The following is a 26,321-nucleotide window of genomic DNA, read 5'->3' as shown; positions in this document are numbered from 1 at the left end:
CTAGGTTATATTAGATATTAAGTATCTAATGTTCTAATTCAGACAAGTACCTTAACCTAATCAAAAACATTAAACTGAGCAAGTCTTCTGACAGACTGTAGTAAACAGCTCAAAAGGAATAAATCAGATTAAATGGGCAAGATACTTAAAACAACATCAACTAGTTCTTTTTGTGAGGTTTAAAAAAGTAGAATGTCAAACAAAATTTTAGTAATGCCTGTTGTCTAGAAAAGAGTAAAATTTAATAATTAAGTATCTTTTTAAATTATCTATTTATTAAAGTGTATTTATTTTGAGAGAGAGAGAGAGAGAGAGAGAGCAAGAGAGAGCACACGAGTGGGGAAGGGGCAGAGAGAGAGGGAGAGAGAGAGAATCCCAAGCAGGCTCTGTACTATCTAAAGCCTGATGCAGGGCCTCAACTCACGAACCATGAGCTCATGACCTGAGTCCGAATCAAAAGGCGAACACTTGGGGCGCCTGGGTGGCGCAGTCGGTTAAGCGTCCGACTTCAGCCAGGTCACGATCTCGCGGTCCATGAGTTCGAGCCCCGCGTCAGGCTCTGGCCTGATGGCTCAGAGCCTGGAGCCTGTTTCCGATTCTGTGTCTCCCTCTCTCTCTGCCCCTCCCCCGTTCATGCTCTGTCTCTCTCTGTCCCAAAAATAAATAAACGTTGAAAAAAAAAAAAATTTAAAAAAAAAAAAAAAAGGCGAACACTTAACTGAGCCACCCAGGGGCCCCTATATCTTTTTTTAAACACCAACCTCTTATATAGGCTTTAGGGATCTTTATTTTTACTGTAATATGCAAATATGTTTTCATATTTGCTCTATCATGATAAAAACTTTGGCTGCAGACAACAATACTTAGAAATACAATACAATACCATATAACTTTAGGTAGCTGACATAATATTATAAGACTAATATTATTTAGTCTTATACACTAAGATTATTTAGTGTATTGTATGCAGTTGAATATATCAAAAAGAGAAACTGACTTGCACACATTCAAGGAATTAGAAGGAAAAACTAGAAAGCAAAAAGAAAAAAAAAATCAACCTAGTATTTCACTTGAGAGACTGATTGTTTTTACTTGAGGATAATTCTTATCCTGTTTTGTGAAGGCAAATTTTCAAAGATTAAAAAGCAAACAAAGATGTTTCAGCTTGTAAATTTCATCTCCCAAATGTAGGCTTATCACAGCTCTACTTTCAGAAAACATACATATATAATTTTCTAAATGTAATAATTTCTGGCTGATTTTTGTGGGTTATTTTATGATCTGTGAGACTTCAATATTTTTCTTCTGTGGCTCTAGGAAAAAATCTAGCACGCATTTACATAAAAACTTGCTTTCAAGCAAACTAAATTAGAACATTTTATCATTCTGATACAGTAGGCTTCTATTCCAGCATTGTAAAAGTAAGGAGCCCTGAGACGGTGCCGCTCCTGCCTGAGGTATCACGTCAGCAAAACAACATTTAGATAATGCTCATGTCTCTATAAATGCTCTGCTTGACCAGAAACACAATATATCCAGTCTGCCAATCCCCAAATGCCATACCAACTCTGTCTGGGCTCTATACTTATTTCCTTGTTTCTTCTTACCTCAAATAAGGTTGACTAAGTGGCTCCAGCCAACCAGATATTTTCAATTTTTCTCTTCCTTGTTCTTTATTCTTTATCCTCTAAAAGCTTCCCACCTTCCAACCCATTTTGCAGTTCTCTGAATGGAGACCATCTGCTTCATGAAGTGTTAAATAAAATTTGTTTGTATTACCTAATTGTCTTCTTTAATCATTTTTAATAGCACTAAATGGTATACAGCTTAACAATGATACACTCTTGAAAATCAAGACTGTTAAAGAGTAAATTGCAAAACTAAAGTGATGTTATATTATGATAAATGACATATTTACTACATCGTGTTTTTTGCCTAATAGTAATAATGTGACCAAAAAAAGTATATAAATATATATCATGTTTCAGTAACTAGGCGTGATCCAAAAAATTTTCGTTGATCCAACAAACTTACAATTTCTTCAAAGTACCTTATCTGGAGTTTTTTTTTTCCAAGTCCAAAATAATACTTTGCCATTTGAATAAAACATAACCACTACTGGGGCTCCTGGGTGGCTCAATTGGTTAAGCGTTCGACTCTTGGTCTCAGCTCAGGTCTTGATCTCAGGGTTGTGAGTTCAAGTCATACGCTGGGTGTGGAGTCTACTTAATACTTTAGAAAGCTATGCATTACAATGGTGGAGTCAGGCCATGCCAAGAGAAATGCTGGAGCAGAGGAGAGAAGAAAGAAACTTGGTTTTGATCTCACTGGCTTTGGAGTCTTAGGTAACTCACTTAACCTTTCTTAGTTCCCATTCCCTTATTTGTAAAATAGTAGTCAGAGTAAGCAATCAGATCTAACATTCTCCAAGAGTCTCTCTGTACTGTAATTAAAATTAACAAGGGAAAAAAAATCTTCAGATTTTATCTCTAAGTTAAATCAAGACACCAAGCAGCTCAACAGATGAAAAAAATACACTCTGTGAATATATAAATATATTTAGACATAGATCTGGAAGTTTCTATTAGCATATGTGGATCACTGGCATTGGAGTATTTTCTCTTGACTACTCTCTCCTCTGACCTCTCTTAAAGAGACCGATGACATAAAGGCAGCAATTTTTGACACTATTTTTGACAGTATTTGACGTTTGATTTTTTTTTTCAACGTTTATTTATTTTTGGGACAGAGAGAGACAGAGCATGAACGGGGGAGGGGCAGAGAGAGAGGGAGACACAGAATCGGAAACAGGCTCCAGGCTCTGAGCCATCAGCCCAGAGCCCGACGCGGGGCTCGAACCCACGGACCGTGAGATCGTGACCTGGCTGAAGTCGGACACTTAACCGACTGCGCCACCCAGGCGCCCCAACGTTTGATTATTTTTAAGAAGGTTTTGTATTTTATGTTCATTCTTCTCAAGAATAGGCACATTTGGATTTTGAGAAGGATATAGAACATCATCACAGGCCAATACTCTTAAGAAGTAGGAAAAAACTGATAAACTATAAAAATTATTTTTATGAGGGGACTGTGGGAACAATGAGAATTTTGGACTATTTAAATTCCACTGAGAAAAAACCCTTCCAAGGTTATCTGACAATCACTGGCTGTTTTCTTCCCTAGAGGTCTTTACCAATTCTTAGTGTGGGCTGAATAATAAGATTTGAGTCACCTGGAGGAACTCTAGTTGAGAGAAGATAAACGAGTAGAGCTTTTCATGGTCTTACAGGGTTGTCATGACACCTTGAAAACTAAAAGAACCCCAAACACAAGGCTGATTCTTTCTTTAAAAAAAAAAAAAAAAAAGAATCATTTATTCTTTAAATAATAAATAAACATTTATTTTTTTTTTTGAGAGACACAGAGAGACAGAGCACAAGCTGGGGAGGGGCAGAGGGAGAAGGAGACACAGAATCCGAAGCAGGCTCTGGGCTGTCAGCACAGAGCCTGACGCGGGGCTCAAACTCACAGAGTGTGAGATCATGATCTGAGCCAAAGTCGGACGCTTAACCGACTGAGCCACCCAGGTGCCCCAAGGCTGATTCTTCCTAAGAAACATTTCCTAAGTTCCTGGGAAGTATGAGAGGTTTAAGGTCTGTGTCTGAAACTTCAAAAAGGCAGAATGAAATCTCTAATTCATGTTGTGCTTCACAGATAAAGTCCCACTAGGGAGAAGGGATTGGCAACAAACACATAACTAGTCTCCCCTCAAGAAACATGTCAGAATTTAGGATGCATGGGGTGGTGGTAGCCTAAGTGGCTAAGCTCAAAATCTCCAAAGGGAAGTTTCAGAGCTGAGAAGACAGAAACCTGCTTTTCCATCAAAAGTTTAGAAAAGTTATGCCAAAGGAACAGGGACAAACCAAAGGCAGACTGAGTTTTATTAAAATATCAACCTAGGTATTACTTATCTAAATCTCTAACTGGACAGAGATGACTAGCTCCTACCCAAACAGAGGGGGGCCCTCACTGATGAAAGATAACATGCACAAAATGCAATATCTGCAATTATGAACTTTTTGGATAGGTTTATTAGCAGACTAGACACAAGAGAAGAGAGAATTACTAAACTCTAAGACAATCAATAGCAAATATCCAATCTGAAGCAAAGAAGTGTAAAAAAAAAAAAGAATGGAAATAATAAAACAATGTATAAGAGACATATGGGGCATGCTTAATTAGAGTAGAAGAATGAGACAGGACAGAGAATGGGGCAGAGTAATATCTGAGAAACTAGGTAACAGCTAAGCAGTCTCCTCAAACTAACAAAGACATCAACCTTCAAAAAAGTTCAGTGAACCCCAAATAGGATAAATGTAAAAAAAAAAAATCATATCTAGAAACACATTAAACTGTTGAAAGTAAAAGCAATGAAGGGAACCTGGGTGGCTCAGTCAGTAGAACATGTGACTCTTGATCAACTTTTAACAGAAGCTATGGATGCAAGAGTCAATGGAACAACATCTTCAAAGTGCTGAAAGAAAACAAAACTGTCAAGCTCAAATTCTACACCCAGTGAAGAGTCATCAATCAAACAATCAATCAATCAGGACATTTTCAGACCCATTAAAGCTGAAAGAATCTTCTTCCATAAGATTTTCACTAAAGAAATATGAAAAGAAGTTCCTACGACTAAGAAAATTGTCCCAGATAAAAGGATAAAACTTCAGAAATAAATGAAGGCTACCCAAAATGATAAATACGTCAATAAATGGAAGTGAATGCTAATGCTTAAAACTTAAGAAAATAATAGCAATGCCTTACAAGTTGACACATGTAGAGGTGGAAATATATGACAGCAATATTTTTTCAAAAAGGGCAAAAGAGAAAGTAAACGAACTTAAATTGACTCGTAGGATTACTGTTCTCTTTGGGAAGTGGTAAAAGAACCAACTGTATAGTAGACTGTAATAAGTCAATGATGCTTATTAAAATCAAATGTAAGTAATGAAGAAAGAAAAAAAGAATATATAACTAAAAAGTTAATGAAGGAAAAAAAATGGAATGAAAAACACTTGATCAACCCATAAGAGGCCAGGAAAAGAATAAAGGAACAAGGAACATGTGGGACAAGTAGAAAACAAATAGTGAAATGATAAAATTAAACTTAAAAATATCTACAATTAGGGGCACCTGGATGGCTCAGTCAGTTAAGCGTCTGAGTCTTGATTTGGGCTCAGGTCATGATCTCACTGTTGTGTGACTGAGCCATGTGTTGGGCTCTGCCCTGGGTGTGGAGCCTGCTTGAGTCTCTGTCTCCCTCCCTCTCTGCCCCTCCCCTGTTTGAGTGTTCTCTCTCTCTCAAAACACACACACACACACACACACACACACACACACACACACACACAGCAACTGTATTCAATGTAATTGGACTAGCAATCCACTGAAAATGCAGACTGTCAGACTGGATTAAAAATAAAACCAGTGAACCAATTATATGTCATTTGCAAGAGACAGGCTTTAAATGTAAGGACAGAGGGGGGCACCTGGGTGGCTCAGTTGGTTAGGTGTCCGACTTTGGCTCAGGTCATGATCTCACCGTTCGTGAGTTCAAGCCCTGTGTTGGGCTCTGTGCTGACAGCTCAGAGCCTGGAGCCTGTTTCTGATTCTGTGTCTCCCTCTCTCTCTGCCCCTTCTCTGCACATGCTCTGTCTCTCTCAAATAAATAAACATTAAAAATTTTTTTAAAAATAAAATAAAAAGTAAATAAACATAAGGACACAGGTTGAAAGTAGAAGGATGACAAATGACATCACACAAACACTAAGCAATGAAAGCTGGAGTGGCTATATTATATTACACAAAATAGAAGTTCTACTTCTGGTAATGACAAAGGAGATCATATCAGACTAAACCTCCCGCAGGTAACAATTATACTCTGTTAAAAATATAAAAACAATAATCTTGGGCTGCCTGGGTGGTTTGGTTAATTAAGTGTCCGACTCTTAATTCAGTTCAGGTCATGATCTCAGGGTTCATGGGTTCGAGCCCCATGTCGGGCTCTGTGCTGACAGTATGGAGCCTGCTTGGAATTCTCTTTTTCCCCCTCTCTCTTCCTTTCCCTCACTTGCTTGTGCTCTCTCTCTTTCTGTCTCTCTCTCCAAAATTAAATAAATAACCTTAAAAAACAAACAAACAAACCATAATCTTAAGGCAATGGAAAGCTACCAAAAGCAGAGGGGAGTCAATACATGGAAAAAGGGAGAAGCTTGAGTGAGTTTCCCATTTTTATGGCTTTTCCACTGAGGACAGACCACAGGTGGTACATTAATTAAAACTGACAGAACTAAGAGAAGAAATAGACAAACCCACAATTACAGTGGAGATTCTCACATCCTTTTCTCAGTAACTGATAGAACAACTACAGAAAAAAATCAGCAAAGATAACAAATACATGAACAACACTATAACTACCTGTCCAGATTGACACTTACAGAACCTTACTCCCCCAAATCACAGCATATATAAGTGCACATAATATGTTCAACAAAAACAGACCATATGCTGAGCCAAAACCAAATTTCAATACATTATAAATTCTAAAAAATGTATGACCACAACAAAACTAAATTATAAATTAATAATAATAGTATATCAAGAGCAACCCCTAAACATTTGTAAGTATTAGACAAAGGAGACTTTATAGCAAGAAGCAGTTTAGAGACTAAGAGGGACATGATATTCATAGGACCAGGCAACTTTTACAATTTTTAGAACTGATATCTGATCAAGTCTCTAGCTCTAAATACCAATTATTAGGAAATACAGGAAAACATAATAAATGACAATTTGGTAATGCAGTCAGCAAAATCCAGACAATCAGACACTCCTAAGAAAAAATGGTTAGCTTTCTTCAACAAATACATTCAAGGAAAAAAAAAGGAAGAGGAACCTATTGATTAAATAACTTAAGAAACACGGCTGCCTTTTGCCATATATGGACCTTAACTAGCTCCTAAATCAAAGAAAAAAAAAAGAGAGGGAGAGAGAGACAGACTATAAGAGAACTGGGATACCTGATAGGATCTAAATGATATTTATTTAATAATGGTGTTGTAGTATATTTTTAGAAAGTCTTTATCTTTTAGTGATATACCCTAAGATACCTATGAATAAAATGGGATGAAAAGATACAACATCAAGGATTTACTTCAAAATAATCTAGGGGTAGGGATAGCAGGTGGAGGAGAGGGAAGTATAGATGCAACAATATTGGCGAATACTTGAAAACAAATTATGGCTTCATTGGAACTTGTTCTACATTTCCCCCACTTATGGATATGAATAAAATTCTATATTACAAAAGTTCCCTAAAATATTCCCTAAAGTTCCCTAAAAAGGAAAAGGAATATCACCATGGCACCATGAGCTGTGAAAGGTATTTTATTCTAAAGATAGATAGATAGATAGATAGATAGATAGACAGACAGACAGACACACATTTCTTCTACAAGTAATCTCACTCAACACTGTTTCATCAGTACTTGGCATTTAATGATTCTTTGGGAAATATCTGTTGAATGAATAAAAGGGAGCAAGGAATTAGTTACTTCAAGGGTGTGTGTGTGTGTCTGTGTGTGCATGTATGCACATGTGTGTACATGCTTGTGTGAAATTTCCCTAATTAATAATGATACTGAGTACTTTTTCATAAGTTTATTCACTATTTGGATTTCCTTTTGGACAAAAAGCCTGTACATGTCACTAAGAGAAAAACAGTAGCAATTGGTTAAGTCCTCTTTCTGTACTCTGGATATACACCAACTATCAATTATGTGGTTGCAATTTTTTTTTCTCATTTTGTAGCTTATCTTCACTTAATAGTGTCTACTGATGTATAAAAAAATCTTAATTTTAATGTAGTCAAATAATTAAATGTCTTCCATTTTAGTTATTGCTTTTTTATCTTGTTCTAGAAAACAATTCCTAGTCTGGGACTATGAAATAATGTTTTTACACATATCTTTAAAGCTTTATTGTTTTTTTCTTTCACGTTTTAGTTCTATGATCCATCTGGAATCCAGTTTTTGACTATGGTGTGCATTAGGATTCCAATTTTCTCTCTCTAAATAGATACCCTTATCGCAATAAAATTAATTTTAAACTGTCATACTTTTATCAATGCCTGCAATGCCCCTCTTCATAAATATGTCACCTGCATATGCAGAGGTCTGCAAGATGTTCTGCTGGAATGAAACAAAGCAATTTTCAAATAATAAGGCATAAGCTTTCTGATTTTTCTTTCTAGCCTCAGAGGATTATCCTGCATTCCAACTGAAAACCACAATCATAGAAACAGTAACAACTTCAAATAGAACAGTAGGTTCTGTAAACTGTTCCAAATTTATCTAAGAAAGATAGCTGTTTGGAATTAAAGCTCTCTAAGATTGGAATCACTACTACTTTCTTTGGTATTTTGATTTATTTCTAGTTCATTCATTCATTAAACAAAGTTGCAGACACAAGGATAAAATAGTCCTTGCTGTTGAGAAACTTAATTGTCTGGAGGAGATGCCATTCCAGTAAAGAAACAAATGCAATCTCATAAGGTAAATTCTACTGTGCATGACACAGACAGGCAAAAGATGCTATGAAAGGAAAGAGGAGAAGGCACTCTTCTATGAGGATCGAGTTTCCTGTGTTGGCAAGAACGGTGGAGTGGCAGGAGTTGAGGAAGGCAGAGATAACATCCTGAATTGATTTATGTCACACTAAGGAGTCTGGATAGAGTGTACAATGGGGTAGCATCGACAGCTTTTCAATTACCTGATTTGCATTTTGGAAAGTTAGAAATGAGGAACAAATTCAGGCACTTACAAGGTTAATAACTTCAACAATTTATGTTTATCTAAAAGAAACATTATAATCCTACTTTTGAACAAAATGAAAAGCTGCTATCTATGGACGTTTAAAAAGTAAAAGGCTTAAAGCATAAGAGACTGTTAAAAACTAAGAACAAACTGAGGGTTAATGGGGGGTGGGAGGGAGGGGAGGGTGGGTGATGGGTATTGAGGAGGGCACCTTTTGGGATGAGCACTGGGTGTTGTATGGAAACCAATTTGTCAATAAATTTCATATATAAAAATAAATAAATAAATAAATAAAATAAAAAGTAAAAGGCTTGAAGTGAGAAGTTGCCTGCAATTGCTTCTGAACATAGAACAGAGATTAAGGAGAAAAGGAATACAGCTAACATTTCAAGTGTACATACCTATAGCAAGATGCTCCATAGGGACATTCAGGCCGCTCATCAGCCTCATCTTGACACATGACTTGTATGCCTCCATAATCACTATCTCCAGGGTGACTGAAGTGTTGAAAATGGACAGGATTCTTCCTAGGAGGGTGGCAAATATACAGAAAAAATAATTAATAGGGTATACTAGAGTTCTAGATATACTACAAAAAATAATTTGTAAGATATGGCAGGAAACCAAGCAATACACATCTAATTATTCCAGAAATTGAATCAATGAGCTACATTGTTAAAAACAAAACTCATGACATCTACTCGGTACAGAGCTCTCCTGGTCCCAAAACAAAGTATCATGGTGATTCACAAACACAAGTAGAAAAATATAAAGAAAAAAGCACCAGCAGAATGCCTTAAACACAACTTACAATTCTCTTGATAGTTACATTATATACTACAACTGTTTATGAAGTCATCTTTCTAATATCTAAATAAGACATTACATAAGCAAGTGTTTAGGTCTGGGTGATTAAATTCTCAAGTCTGGACTGCCTAGTTCATGTCCTTGCATTAATCAGCATGTCTACATATGAAACATTTAATTCCCTCACAGTATCTTGAAAGTCTCTAGCAGGATTTGCAGGAATGAATACTGAGACAGTGCAAACCAGTAGAAACATGATAAAGCTCCTAACCTTTAGGCCAATGTATTTTATTAGGCTTTTAACACACATGTACCACATAGCTACATGCTATGGAAACAACAGAATTTCTTGCTACCTGTAATTTCATTTTACCTGTAGCAGTTTGCCCCATACATACAGGATGTCCTCTTGATCTTGTTTTCTTCAGAACCTTGTGGAACTGAATCAGTTGCCTTTGCATGCAAAGTTTCAGGATTGGAGAGATCAGAACTGGACTCAGGAGGAGATCCTTGAGACTCCTCGTGGAAGGACTTGCCCTGGGCAGTCAAGTAACCCTCAGAACAGTCCATCATCTTGCCTTCTTTATCTCGTGTTCCTTTCATAATAATCTTATGTTCAGGAACCTTACCACGTTCCTCTATTGGGATTTCACTTCTCTGTGTATTAGCCTTCTTTTTATTTACTTCTGCATTATTTAATATGATTGCAGAAGATGACTGCGGCATTTCCTACAAGGTAAATCAGAAAGAAGATACTAGAAATAAATGAAACGTACTTTAAAAGAAATATGTAAACTTAATAAAAGGCATGAAATTGCAAGATTCATTCAATATTATATTTTTTAAACTTCAAGATTCACATTTTAAAATTATTTAAAATGCTCTTTTCCATGTCTATAATTTGGTAGCTTTAAAACAATCTACAGTTATTAGAAAAGGAATATACAGCTGTATCAAACCTTTACAACTATGTCAAACATTCACTGAAAAATAACCAGAAAAATACAAATGAAACATAAGAGAATACAACTTTGCTTCCAATTGAATATAATCTTTCCCCCCAAAACTACTAGTCTTTTAAATTCCCCATTCAATAATGTGTCATGCTCTTAACTTGAACTGTCTTTATAATTTCTAAGTTATTGCAACACTTTATTTCTGCCCTCTAAATATAATCATGACTTTTTTCCTTTAGCTAAAATAAAACTGCTCCTCCCTCACAGAAAAATTGGTATGAAGGTATGTCATGAAAGACTCAGAAAATAAATATGACTCCCTTGAAGTGGTCTGAACAAAAGTTTCAGTTTAACCAAAGGGTGTTTTGAACCAAGTAAATATTCTCATTAGCACTGCAGAACCTTTTTAATCTGTACTTACCACCAGGAACATTAAACCTAGTCATATCCTATTAAAAACAACTTTTTAATTACTTATACATCCTGTGGAGTGGAAATATTGTCAGATAAACTTCGGTCTTGCTGGTAACCACTTCTAGGATGTGATGACAACATAACAGGTATATACGAAGGTTCACACCAATTTATAACTAAGGACTCATGTATGCTGGCCTGCCATCTGGAGAAAGCTGGTTTTAATATTACTTAATAGCCAATGGCTCAAATTTCCTGAGAAGATACTAATTAGCATGACTTTTTTGGGACTAATTACTTAAATGTTTTGATAGTCTTTTCTTTTTTAAGAAACATAGTATGTAACTTTAAAATGCAATCCAAACTGACTAAAGACGTTGCAAAAGGAACCTAGTTCTTATGTTTCTTGTATAATAATAAATAACCCATGGGAAAGGCAATTGTTTGGGTACCTCTTGGAGCTGACCCTCAGCTGGTGGCATTCATGCCACACCTGTCTATAACACACACTCTTTTCTCCCAAGCTGCTCAGTTACAACCCAATCTCCTCTCCCTCCAGTACAGGACCAACTGACAAATGCCAGGGACTAGAACTCTGGGGTGGGAATGGGGCAATCCTGCCCCACCTCCCCACTTGGCAGTTCCCCACTGGGTCAACTCACCAATTTTCTTTCTCCCCGTTTAAGTAGAAGTAGGGCAGGTTAGCAGATGTTCAATAAAATGCCAGTCTCTTATTTCCTGTTGGCATCTCTAAATTCCACAATGAATTCTCTTGCACTTTGGGTTTTCAAAAGAGAGAACATAACGTCTCCCTACAAACACAGCACTCCCTAAATCTTAAAATTTTCTGGCCTCTCAGTTCTGTTTGTATAAAGCCTGGGGTTTGGGTAGTGAACACTTCTCAAATCTTTCAATAAGCTTCACAAGGAAAGGCCTGGCTACCACTGCTGGGGGCTCCTTTCAAACATGAGATACCTACACTTAGTACTTTTGTCCCCAGCTCTGGGCCTCAGCAGCAGTTCTCAGATGATAGAGGGGAAAAAATCCCACTCAACATCCTGTCAGTCATGATAGGGAAAAAAAAGGACACAACTGGGGAAGTAGTTAAATAAATTAGAATCCATTTTTACCATGAAACACCGTGCAGAGGTGGAAAATGAATAGATCTCTCTATATATGTATCTAAGGATTTTTAAATTAAAAATTAAATATATGTACACACACACACACATACATATATATATATTATGATTCCATTTAGCTTTAAAAAAAAAACCTATATACCTATGTGTATACTTACTTGTACAAATCAAAATAAAAGGTTTAGAAGGATACAAACCAAAATATTAGTAAGGCCAATGGGACTGAAGGATAAGGCAAATCAAGATTTTCACTTTATACTCCACATGCTCTGACATTCTATTTTCTGACAATAGCATGTATTTTTTGCCATTTAAAAAATAAAAAACAAACCAAAGAAAATGAAATATAAGATATAAAATGTTTAACATTATTTCAACTGTCCCTACTGTTTCTTAAAATAAATCTTCACAAAGAATAAGTTTAACATGATAATTTATTCTAAAAGAAAAAGGAGTGACAAAGACACAGATATCAATACTATGGATCAGGTGTTCTCAAATATATTTGAAGAGGCACAAAAGCTGGAATTCATAATGTTCTTTATGGAACTTCATGAAATATTGATACTCAGTAGACTTTTGGCATTCAAGAATTTAACATTCATGATTTCAATTATTTATAAATGATCCCCAAAATCCATTACATGCAGTAATTTGTAAGTTTGCTGAGACACAAATTCAACCTGTGCCAGTTACAGAGCTCAGGAGCCAGAGTCACTGAACTGGCAGGGGAGGGGATAGGAAAGATGGAAGGTGCTCTGTACTCGGAAGAAGCAGAAGAAAGGCAGAGAGGTCCATGTGTTATAAGAACTCACACTGCTTATTTCTTAGATTTGATGAAAATATGAAGAATGAAATGTGGGAGGCTGAAGATTCACGATAGAGAACCCAGGTTCCCTTTGCTATAAAAATATACACTAGAGGCCTCAGGGATCAAGGAGCATGGAGTTAGTGTAAGGTGATCTTGGACTGGGAGGTGGCTGGAATGTACTATTAAGGCTATTAAAATAGTCTTGTTAATCCAGCATGCCCTCCCTTGCCCCTAAACCATCTGAAGTTTTAATGTACCAGAAGAGACAGGATAAAGAACTTCTTACCAATTCAAGTTCATTGAGGTAATTTGCTACCCTTAGAAAGAATGTCTGTATTAAGTTGCCTTAAAAGTCCTGCATTAGTCTTATTAGCACCCATATACTAAGGATTCAAAAATCCCAGCCTCCAGAGGCACCTGGGTGGCTCAATCGGTTAAGCATCTAACTCTTTATTTCACCTCAGGTTATGATCTCACACTTCATGAGTTTGAGTGCTACATTGGGCTCTGTGCTGACAGTGCAGAGCCTGCTTGGGATTCTCTCTTTCTCTTTCTCTTTCTCTCTCTCTCTCCGCCCTCCCCCCCCCCCCCCGCTCATTCTCTGTCTCAAAAAAAAAAAAAAAAAAAGTCCCAATCTCCAGTCCCGCATTCATTCTTGAACTTCAAACTTATACTCAACCACTAGCTAGACATTGCTTCCTCAATATCCCACATACTTTGAACTCAAAATGTCAAAAGTGAAATCCTTCCCTGAATTCTGTACCCAAGATTCTGCCAACAAGACTTCTCCATCTATTCTAGCCAGAAACTTGGAAGTCTGTCTTTCACTCCTTTCCCTCACTCTGCCCAGATCCAAGCAACAAGTCCTGCAGTTTTGTTTCTTAAAGATTTCTCTAACCCAACGGCTTTGTGTCATCCTTAATGCTACTAACCTCGGTCACATTCTCTTAATTTCTTGACTGAGATGTCCTGATCTCCTCCCTCATCCCCGTGTCTTTTATTTTGTTCTCTTTCCATCTCTCCTCTAAAGAGCTGCCAGGATTATCTTCGTGGCCAAAAACATTTTAAGGTCCTCCCTCTGCAACTGGTCCCCACTGCCAGCTCCAACCTCATCTCACATTGTTGCCCAGCTTTACCTGAGAATTCTAAGAACAACAGTTCCCAGCATACTATTTGTACCCTCTTTGCTCCTGCACCTGCTACCCATCTACTTGGATGGAGTCCTACCTCTACCTCTTCTGCACCTGGTTCATGCCTACTCCTCTTCTGTTAAGATTCAACTCAGATCACTTATGCGAGGATCCCTTCCCTAGAAGTTGGCTTAGGCAGTCCACAAGGCCCCCAGAAAAATCAATGTGGTGTCACGTTATTTCATGATTTTGAAGTATGTCCCCCACAAGACTATGAACTACTTACCAGCTATCTTACTCACTTTTTATCCTACATTCCTTGCATATAACAGAAAGACTGCTCGTGTAATGATTACCAGAAAGGTCTTTGAAGTAAAAGATCATATTTTGATTATCAGTTTAGCCATTTCTTAACTCTTGAATATGAACAAGTTGATTTAAACGCTCAGAGTCTTGGAGCACGTGAGTGGCTCAGTCAGTTGAGTGTCCAACTTCAGCTCAGGTCATGATATCACGGTTCACAAGTTCGAGCCCCATGTTGGGCTCTGCGCTGACAGCTCAGAACCTGGAGCCTGGTTTGGATTCTGTGTCTCCGTCTCTCTCTGCCCCTCCCCTGCTCACACTTAGTCTCTCTCAAAAATAAATAAAAACATTTAAAAAAATAGAGTAAAATAAACTCTCAGAGTTTCAGGTCTCTTGATCTGTATACTGGGGATATTATCAATCAACTTTCCAGGATTTTCTAAAAATTAAATGAAATAAGTATATCTTAATGGTGGGTCTAGCCCATAATTAGGGCTGAATAAATGCTTGTGTGTATGTGTGTGTGTAAGTTGTTTTTATCAATGGCATTATCAATGCCATTATATTACCACTATTTGTTTAATGAGTGCTTACTGAATAAATGAATGAATAAAAAGATGTTTCTGTGGGGCTCATCAGAGCCATGCCATAAATGGCATTCTATGGCTAGTCAGAAGCAAAGGATATAGGATTTTTTGATGTACTAAACCAGTATCAAGGAGCTCTGGGGAATATAGCCTTACTTAAGACATGGCTGCACAATAAGAGTTATATTCTTCATCTCCCCTGCTATTTTCGTAAAGAAATAGGAGTAAGACTCCACAGCAGGCATCTGTATACAGAGAAATGAAATACCTAACAGCCAGCATACTCACATCAGCAATTATTAGCACAGGGGAAGCTGCATATACATACAGAACAGGCAGTGAAACCAGAAATGGCTCTCACTGCCAAAGCCTCCACCTCCATATATTCCTATACTCTAAATGCACTGTTTCCAAGTCTGCTTCCAAATAACACAGATATAACAGAACTCTCTCCTTAGTGCTGATTTTTACCTCCTCCGTGAAACAGACTTTCATTTCAGTCTATTAGACAGCTTTCAGAGATATGCTACCACTGCCTCACTGCAAGCAGCTACTCCCTTCCCTCCCCCAACTGTCAAACCTACTCCTCTGTTGTGTTGAGAACATTTTCAATACCTTCTCCTCAATATGCTGTTAAGTCATCTGGTTCTGTTAGTTCTCTCTCCAAAATGTGTCTCCTATCCCTCACTCCTTTCTGGTCCCAATGCCACCATTCTAGCTCAGGCCTTCATTCCCTATGGCCTCCCATGGCAGATTCTTAGGAGGTTCCCACCTCCATCTTACATACCATTGCTATAGCCATCTTCCTGACCATCTTACTCTCCTTCTCAAAGTCTCTGAGGCCATACAATACAGTCCTGATTCCTATTCAGTCTGGTGTCAAGCGCCATCCTGATTTGTTCCCCAGTCTACTGCAGTGGCTTCCTCCCCTTATCCCGCCCACCCACATCCACACACACGTCCATGCAAGCATGCAGGTGACACTCCAGTGTAAGTGTACACTAACGGGATGCACACGCTTCCCTCCTTCCATGCCTCTGCTCACACTGTGCCGTTCACTGACACTTCTTGCTGTCATGCCCACTTGCTAGCATGCCAGCCATCTTTCAACACCTAATACAAAATCTCCTTCAAAGAGATTAAATAAGCATCTTTCTCCTCCCCCCAAACATACACCTTCCCCCAAACAAACTATAATATAAGCAGCCAAGCCAAGGTATCTAATGTGCTCAAGACAAATGAAGATAGTTTCAAAATACCACCCCACCCCCCCAACCAGCTTTCAAGAATAAACAACCTATTTTTGGTAATGCCTTAAAGACTTTATTGAATACTTGGACCTTTCGATATTCTGGATGACTTTTTAAAAAATTCTTTCTGAGTAACCCTGACTGCAGTCTTCAAGTTGGCAGGAAAAATGATACATCCAAACTACCAATAGGCCTACATTACACTCTATGATCAATTGTTCAGATTCACACTTCCTGAGATAAACACTTGCCAAATTGTTGGTTTTGCCAAATAAATCACTAAAGCATCCTGATAGGGCAGAATAGCCTTTATCTTCAGGATGCTCTAAATTGGGTATTTTTGTTCTCTTTATATCTCTTTAATATCTTACCGCCTGAATGGACTTCTGGGATGCTCAGGGTTAACTGGCGAAGACTCCCACTGTGACTTAGGAACTTGTGACCCCTGTAGCTAGACCGAGAGGTCAATATCATTCCACCTGCTGTATCACCTATTACTATCAGTCCCAAGGCTCAAATAAGGGCATATTACTAGAAGTACTCAAAGATTTAAATGTGAAAGTTAGATTTGGGTCAGACAAATATGGTTGGGGGGGTGGAAATGGAGGTAAGATTACATTATCGTAAATTGTTAGCTTAATATGCCACATTCTACGATGTCTAGTCAAGCCTATCAAACAGAAAAGGAGATGGGATTCAATGTGGGAGCCCTAACTCAGATTAAAAGGAATAGACAGCAGTTAGGTGGAGTACACTCAGACCTCTTGGTCTTTCTGGAACTCATGTGAAACAGCAGTCAGTAGAGCAAGGTGCAGACTGAGGAGTCTGGCTCTAAGCCAAAACTCTATATGTGATCTTTCAAGTGCAAGTTTAGACAATCACAAGGCTTTGACTGGCAGGCCTCATGGGGGAAGCTGCCCTCCCCACATCAGACATGGTACACAGCCAGTATGCTACAGTTTCCTGGAAGGAGCTGTAAGCAAGGACTCAAGCCGTGCTGGACCAGCCATACTTATGGGACATTCGTTGCCCAGGTGCCTCCATCCAGAGGTCTCTTTGGAGAGGTGTGGGGGGGAAGGGGGTGATTGGCTAAGGCCCGGAGAGGTGTGTGGGGGAAGGGGGTGATTGGCTAAGGCCCTTCTCTGGGATCTCCACTGAGATCTCCCTATGGGGGGCCTTGGCTGAGGCACAGGCACTTTTCTCTACTTTGACTCTGTACCTTTCCACTCCTAGCTCTTCCTCTTCTTCCTGCTGGTCTAGAAAGAGGCAGAAGCCTCTGGTTCAGGGCTCCTCAGCAGTTAGAAGATTCTCCATACCTTCTTCTACCTGACCCTTGCCAAGTGCCATTCCTTGGGACAAAATGGAACACTGGGAAGCTGACAACTCATTTCCCCCTTTGCTTGCATCGTCGCACTAAGTGAAGAAAGGCTTGAGTCACTTTCAGTTTGGCTCTTTGTCCTAATTGACCACCTTGACACCTGACTGCTCAATAGAGGCTAAGTCAAAACAAGAGAATCCCCTCTAGATACACTGAAATTCTGAAAGCCCTTTCTTCCTCACATCTGCTCTTTCACCTTATGGTATAACCCAAGTGTTCCCAAGTGTTCCAAATCTCATTTGTTAGGCTGATCTCGACCAACTTAAAAACTACCAGTTTTCCTCCTCTCTGAATTTATCCAGATCTAACTATAGTATCCCCCCCGCAAAAAAAATACAATGCCTAGTATTTATTTCTTTCTCAACCCCCTTTCCTCCATCTGTCTGATAATGAGTGCATATATGACTCAGAAAGGGGTAATTAAACTACTTCATCTCCCCAACCACTATGAAGGGCCTAAGTGGAGATTTCATGATCCAAGTCCCTAGAACTTAACACAGAAGAAACCACAGAGAAACTCTCATTTTTCCTCTTCAGCTGAACAACTAGACGACACGAGCCTGGAGCTACCAGTGACCATGTCGTACTCCAGGTGAAACAAGCCTGCTGACAACAGTGAAAAACGATTCAAGAGGTAAAGATGGGAAAACCACAGACCAACATGATTGTGATCAAGCCCCTTGTCCCAGCTGGTCTTTATGATCCATAGTTCTTGGTATTTTTCTTTCCATTCTGGAAACTGAGTTATTCCTCATCTTTGTGTGACAGTCATCAAAGATGACTGCCAACAATTCCTTCCATCCTTTTATCCATTAAGCAGAGGAGTCCTTATCCCCTCCCCTTGAATCTAGGCTGGTGGTAACTTGCTCTGACCAAAATAACGCAGCAGAAATGACACTGCACCAGTTCCAAATGTAGGCCTTAAGAGAAGGATGCTTCTACTTTCACTCCCTTGGAAACCAGCCGTCAGGTAAAGATGCTCAGCCTAGATTACTTAATCATTAAGTGGAGAAAGGGAGGCCCAGCCAGCAGCCAGTCATTCAGTCAACCATTGTGGAAGCACTATTCATGCAAGTAGAGCCATTTTGGATGTTCCAGCCGCTGCTAAGTTCCCAGCTGAAAGCAGCCCAGCTCAACACCAAAAAGGTGTCACAAAAGAATTGCCTAGTTGAGCCCAGCCAACCCACAGAATTATCAGAAATAATAAAACACTGCTAAGTCACTAAATATTAGGGTAGCTTGCTTACCAGGAACAGACAATTAACTCGCTTTATAATACTATTTGCTTAAGTTGTTTCAGTTAGGCTTCCTTCTGTTTTTTGTAACACAGCCCTAATTAGATTATGTAAATCATGTAGATTATTTCTTTAACGTTAGTAGATTCAAGCACCCTCATGTTCACTCCCAAATTGGACAATTACATAACCCGTAAGGAGCTGCAGAAAGATGTAAGAGAATTAATGAGAAATATGGACAATTTCAGAGCAATTATCTTCATGACCAGACATTGAGTCACAAAGCCTGTAGACAGTCTAATTTGTGTGGTAGAGATATCCATCATACCCCAAATGGAAAGACTTACATTTGAGTCCCGAGATCTCTAGCAATATGACCTTGGTCCACAGTTTCCTCTAAGGTGTTGAATGATGGTACATCAGTAGCTCTCACCTTTCAGTGCCATTAAAATTGTGGGAGTTTATTTACAATAATACTGTTGCACAGGCCCTGCAGATCAACTGAATCAGAATCTCAGGAATAGGGCCCAAGAGGGTGAAGGTGATTTCTGCCCCTTCTTTCCACTTCCTTTCTTACCAATTCTCCCCAAGAAAATGTGATTCTTTCTAAGTAAATTGACCTACGTCTACTCTATAGTCCTGGCCAAACCGTTCTTAGTCTCTTGTAACTGGTAATCTCCTGCCATTAGACTAACTAGGTGGGCCCAGCCTCTTGTTTTCTCTCACTTTTAACTTTTTCCCTCCCCTGCTCCACACTATAGAAACCCCTCAGGATCAGCTGCCAACCAGTGTTAAAACTGAAAACTGGACAGGGACAGAGCATGGAGTTTGGAAAGGCTCTGCTTGGCTTTTTAGTCTAAGTCACTTTTTCTGGCCACACTTTACCAGAGAGCCCTGCGTAAAGTGTTATGAAAAGGTTATGGAAAATTGAGGCTTATTTCTCCTGTACTAGGGGAGATGAATCTCCCTCAGAAACCCTAAGGAAGGAGAAGTAACGCTCTGGCATTCCTGGGACCTGGCTCCCCAGCAACAGTTAACACGCCTTATGATACCACCTGCTTAAGTTGTTTCAGGTAGGCTTCCTTCTGTTTATAACAGAGCCCTAATTAGATTATGTGAATTAGGTAGATTATTTCTTTAAAGTTAGATTCAAGCACCCTCATGTTCACTCCCAAAATGGACAATTATATAACCCGTAAGGAGCTGCAGGAAGATGTAAGAACTAATGAGAAATATGGACAATTTCAGAGCAATTATCTTCATGACCAGACATTATTAGAGTCACAAAACTCGCAGACAGTCTAATTTGTGTGTCTTCAAAATCTCACAAATACCTCAAATATCTCGGATCTGTTTACTGCTCGCTACTCTCTGCAATCTATCAATTAAGAAAGTGGTCTTAAGTTTTACTTATAATTACCAAGCTTGGGTAATGGGTTGGGATAAACATAGCAAAATATGCATACTACAAATTTTCTTCTGAAAAAAGTAATTTTTCTTCTTGGAAACAAAAGGCAGTCACATTAATATGTTCAGAGAATAGAGCATATTAGGGCTCAAAGTAAACAAGTTTTATCTTAATAGCTTTTTATGGTCAATACATGTGAGTTAGAAAACATTTTGTTTTCATTTATTAAACCTCACTCCATAAGTAAGCAAAGGAGTTGAGCCCATGGGGATTAGACCTCACTTCCCTAGCTGGAAGAAAGGATCCAGTGAGAAGCCAGATCTTTTCTAATGGGAGAGGAGGCAGGAGTGAGGTGAGTACTATAAAAGGCCTGACCCTCTGGAAGACCTGATTGCATTTCAATCATCCCAGCATACACTATTCTAAAACCAATCCTACTCCTTTGGCTCCTGCTAAGACTAAAAAGATGGACACCCACAGGGCTTAGCCACAGAACTACAGATCACGAGAACTGTTACCTAAAGCCACCCTTTTCTGAAGAGGAAAAATACCTGAACTTTCTGCCTTGCTCGCTCACTCATGCTTTCTCTCTTTCTCTAATTCTCTCATTTTAAATGCATCCAATAATAGGTCCCATTTTCATTAAGTACCCAGTGTTAAAGAATGCTTAAGTCAGCCAAACCATTATAATGAGTTAGCAAAAACTGAAAGAGGAAAGAGAAGGTTTCTAAATATTGTAAATTATCCCAGAAATAATCCTGCAACAGACTATTAAGAACTAGCCTATCAGTTGTTCATCACAGGTATCAAGAAGAAAGTGGCTACATATGCAGTCTGAGGATGACCAACGAAATAGAAGAAACCGGGTTTTCAGAATGGAGGTGCCAATTACAACCAGAGTCTAGTGGTCTCCACTTTCTTTCCAGTCTGAAAATTTCTAAATTAAATAGATATGTTTTCTACAAAGCAAGTACGAATTTAGTTTTTGTAAGCCAAAAAAAATCTGGGCTAGTTTTTATCTTCATAAACTCAATAATAAATAGCAGTTTGGGTTTTTCCTTGCTGCATACAACATATAATTAATTCTTACCTAGAACACTTGATAAAGAAAACAAATGATCAAATAATAAATTCTTTTAAAGATTTTATTTTTAAGTAATTTCTACACCCATATTGGGGCTCAAACCTACAACGCCATGATCAAGAGTTACACACTCTAGGGGCACCTGGGTGGCTCAGTCAGTTAAGCATCCGACTTCGGCTCAGGTCATGATCTCGGTTCATGACTTCAAGCCCTACGTCACGATCTGTGCTGACAGCTCAGAGCCTGGAGCCTGCTTTGGACTATGACTCCCTATCTCTCTGCCCCTCCCCCGTTCACCATCTGTCTCTGTCTCTCAAAAAATAAACAAATGTTGGGGCGCCTGGGTGGCGCAGTCGGTTAAGCGTCCGACTTCAGCCAGGTCACGATCTCACGGTCCGTGAGTTCGAGCCCCGCGTCGGGCTCTGGGCTGATGGCTCAGAGCCTGGAGCCTGTTTCCGGTTCTGTGTCTCCCTCTCTCTCTGCCCCTCCCCCATTCGTGCTCTGTCTCTCTCTGTCCCAAAAATAAATAAACGTTGAAAAAAATTAAAAAAAAAAAAAAATAAACAAATGTTTTAAAAATTTTTTAAAAAAGAGTCACACATTCTACCAAATGAGACAGCAAGGCGCCCCCAAATAATAAATTTTTTAAAAAATCACCTTGGATGAAATGATAGACTCTTCCTGATCAGCATTTTTGCACTTTTTCCCTGTGTCTTGCTCTGCTGATGTACTTTTTGAACTTCCTGATGAATTTAATCGCTTTCTGCAGATTCCTTCTTTTCCACTTCCCTGGATTATATTACCTTAAACATATACAGAAGGAAAAAGAAAAAATTATCTTTTATCTTCAAATGTCAATCAGAAAGAAAGAAGAAAGAAAGAAAGAAAAGAAAGAAAGAAAGAAAGAAAGAGGACAAAGGGGTAATTAAAAGTAAAAGTCCATTTATATTAATGCCAACTTGAAAACACTTATTTGCAAACCTCAAAAAAGTATTAAGCAGCACTTTGGCCAGGAGCTCCAGCCCTGGAGACAGTCAGACCAAGATGCTAATATGAACAGGTGCTATCCTTGAACTGCTTCACCTTGCCTCTCTGAACGCTGGTTTTATCACCCCAAAAAAGGGAATTATAATAATAACTCATAGAGTTACTACGAGTAAATGAGGTTTGATATATAAACTATGTATCACAGTACTTGAGATGTGTTAAATATTTATTTTTTATTTTAGCATTGAATTTCCTAACAGAAAATTTAACATATAGTCAGCCAATGAATTTTACATATAATTATTGAGCCCCTAACATCCACAGTGAGAAATTAAACTTAATAACAGATTAAGAACCCAAAATTACCCAAAAGGGAGAGTGACCTCTACAAACTTCACCAATATAGAAAATAAGTCTCAATAACAATGGACACTGTATCCCATATAATACTTAGCCAAGGTGCAACATATTTGGCAAACCTAAGTCGGTATCATATTTTGTTAATAAATCCATGAGCCCTCTAATCAGAAAAAATAAAAAATCTGCTCTTTTTAAGAGGACAATCTTCATGCTTAATTATCTGTCTCCCCTACACTCAAATGGCAACTTCATGAGGGCAGGAACTTTATGTGCTTTGTTCACTGTTCCCTCCTTTTGTCTCCAGCACCTAGAAATGTGCCTAGCATAAAACTGGTGCTTGGTAAATGTTTGACTAAATGAATTGTGAACATAAACAGAATTGGCAACAATCACCAAACTAAAAGGCAACCGACAAAATGGGAGAAGGTATTTGCAAACGACATATCAGATAAAGGGTTAGTATCTAAAATCTATAAAGAACTTATCAAACTCAGCGCCCAAAAAACAATCCAGTGAAGAAATGGGCAAAAGACATGAATAGACACTTCTCCAAAGAAGACATCCAGATGGCCAACCGACACATGAAAACATGCTCAACATCACTCACGATCAGGAAAATACAAATCAAAACCATAATGAGATATCATCTTACACCTGTCAGAATGGCTAACATTAACAACTCAAGCAACAACAGATGTTGGTGAGGATGAGGAGAAAGAGGATCCCTTTTGCACTGCTGGTAGCAATGCAAGCTGGTGCAGCCACTCTGGAAAACAGTATGGAGGTTCCTCAAAAAATTAAAAATAGAACTACCATACAACCCAGAAATTGCACTACTAGGTATTTATCCAAGGGATACAGGGATGCTGTTTTGAAGGGGCACATGCACCCCAATGTTTACAGCAGCACTATCAACAATAGCCAAAGTATGGAAAGACCCCAAATGCCCATTGACGGATGAATGGATAAAGATGTGGTATATATATACAACGGAGTATTACTTGGCAATCAAAAAGAATGAAATCTTGCCATTTGCAACTACGTAGATGGAACTAGAGGGTATTATGCTAAGGGAAATTAGTCAGAGAAAGACCAGTATCATATGACTTCACTCATATGAGGACTTTAAGAGACAAAACAGATGAACATAAGGAAAGGGAAGCAAAAATAATATAAAAACAGGGAGGGGGACAAAACATAAGAGACTCTTAAATATGGAGAACACACAGAGGGTTACTGGGGGGTTGTGGGAGGGGGGATGGGCTAAATGGGTAAGGGGCATTAAGGAATCTATTCCTGAAATCATTGTTGCACTATAAGCTAACTAAGTTGGATGTAAATTTAAAAAATAAATAAATAAAAAAAGAATAATGATATGGGAACATAACTGCAAATGTAGTGAACATAGACTATGAGGTAATGATTTTTCAGTCAGTGTGGCATAACAATTTTATGTTCATGATGACATTAGTTAGGAAGCTAGGAATCCACTGTTCCCACTGGAAGACATGTGAAGCAAAAATGTCACCTTTCTTCAGCAGTCCCCCTCTAAGTGTATTAGTCAATGTTCCATTCATGCAGTTATTCTCAGCTTCAAATCACTGTTTCTAGAAATAGGCAGGTTTAGGCACACTCTTCAAGGTGATAACACGTTTTTTTTTGTTTGTTTGTTTTGTTTTTAATGCACACATATCTTTAAGCATTTCAGTCTCTGGGATTTAAAAAATAAAGTATTTTGCTCTCCATTTCCACAACTAAAGTGTCTTCACTTCAACACCTGTTCAGTTTTCTTTGTAACAAATCTATGAATGTGTGTCTATGCTACTACAAAATTGTACTCACATGTGATTGATACATTTTAATAAATTATTTTCTGAGAATTAAAAGAAAAAAAAAAGACAGAATTGACCCAAAGGTTCCCTTGAGAGCCTGAAGAGAGGTTTTGTAACGCAATCCACAGTGACTATTCTAATGTTCTAAAGCACGGTTTAGCAAATTTTTCTACATAAAGCCAGACATAAATATTGTAAGTTCCATTGGCCATATAGTGTCTGTCACAACTACCAGCCTCTGCCTTTAGAATGCAAATCAGCCACAGACAAAACACACATGGATGAGCATGGCTGTATTCCAATAAAACTTTATTGACAAAAACAGGCAGCATGCCAGATTTGGCTCGTGGGTTGTAGTTTGCTCAGATCTGAACTAAAGGATATTCAAGTGGTCTGAAATAACACTCCTTCATTAAGTAAGGAAAGAAATACTGTCCATATTATTTAACAGGAAAATCAATTGAACCAATATAATGTATTTATATAAGAAATTTATGAATAAACTTTTCAATAACTGAACTGCCTAAATTACTTAAATATTTGCTTTGAATCTAAATTAGGAAGATTTCATATCATTTTAGAAACTGTGAGGAATAAGACTAAATAAGACTACACAGCTTCATGCAGCAAATGTCTAAATGCTACAAGAGATAAGAATTAGTCAAATCAAGAGAAATAATCAACTAATGGTACTGCTTACTACGCTAAGAACCAAAAATGTAAATTAAGCAAGACACAGCATCTGCCCAAATGGCAGTTTACCACATTCCAAGTGTCACACATGTACATAAAATCCTAAGCTTAAAAAATATATATTTAAAATATTCTTCAAAATTCCAAATTTTCTACTACAAATATTCTTCTAAGGACCAGAGCTAATTTCTTTTTGCATAGGAAGAAGCCATTTTGATACTGCTGTAAAAATGCTCTTTACAAAGAGTATATAAAATAAACAGCTTAATTAGCTCATAATAATCATAATATCTGGCATAGCAAATACTATTCTACGTCCCAAATGGGTACAGTTAAATGATCACAATCTAAAAGAAAATAACTTAAAACAAATTATTTTTAATATTACTAGTTTCATTTACTTGTATGAGCTGTTATACTAAGAGCTATATGCAGGTGTCATTAAAATTACAACCATCCCTGATCTTGGAAGCTAAGCAGGGTCGGGCCTGGTTAGTACTTGGATGGGAAAATTACAACCATCCAACTTTATCCTCCAAAAGAACTACCGTAACAGTTACGTTGACAATTTGAAGTGTATCCTTCCCAACTTCCTAAGGTTAACCAAATATACAAATACATATGCGCAAACACACACATGACTAAAATAATAAATGCTATCATTTTTGTGGAATAAAGACACAGAATTGGAATTTCTGGATCCAAGAGTGTTGTATACTTAAATATGTAAGAGATGCTGCCAAAGTAGTCATATATTTGTTGCCTAACGACTCTTCTGTAGTATGCCCCAAATTTCTGAGTTTTGCCTTCTTTTTTGTTACTAAATAATTATTTAAAACCTTCTACCTTTTATAAGGGTGACAGATAATATCTGCCAGTAGGTTTGCCACTTTGCTATTTCCCTTTAACTTTGTTTATAAGTGTCTTATGCACACGAATTTTTTTTTTCATTTTTAATCTAAATGTACCTGTCAATTTTTCCCTGATGGTTCTGGGCTCCCTACCGTCTTAAGAAAGCTCCCCAGAAGTAATAAAAATATTGTCCCCATATAGTCTTCAAATGCCTTAATA

At 38.1% G+C, this 26,321-nt stretch overlaps 1 protein-coding gene across 2 annotated transcripts in view; it reads right to left on the bottom strand.

The window, feature by feature from the left end:
- APLF (aprataxin and PNKP like factor) overlaps positions 1 to 26,321 on the bottom strand; it is a 96,400-nt gene that overhangs the window by 25,243 nt on the left and 44,836 nt on the right. For both annotated transcript variants that reach the window (XM_030310735.1, XM_030310734.2), the window contains exons 6-8: positions 22,036 to 22,181; positions 10,054 to 10,409; positions 9,275 to 9,400 (exon numbers count right to left, since the gene is read on the bottom strand). In XM_030310735.1, coding sequence (XP_030166595.1) covers positions 9,275 to 9,400; positions 10,054 to 10,409; positions 22,036 to 22,181 — 628 coding nt within the window. The remainder of the gene's footprint in view (positions 1 to 9,274; positions 9,401 to 10,053; positions 10,410 to 22,035; positions 22,182 to 26,321) is intronic.

Source organism: Lynx canadensis, chromosome A3 (genome assembly GCF_007474595.2).
Source record: "Lynx canadensis isolate LIC74 chromosome A3, mLynCan4.pri.v2, whole genome shotgun sequence".
NCBI lineage: Eukaryota > Metazoa > Chordata > Mammalia > Carnivora > Felidae > Lynx > Lynx canadensis.
This window is presented reverse-complemented; position numbering and strand designations above follow the sequence as displayed.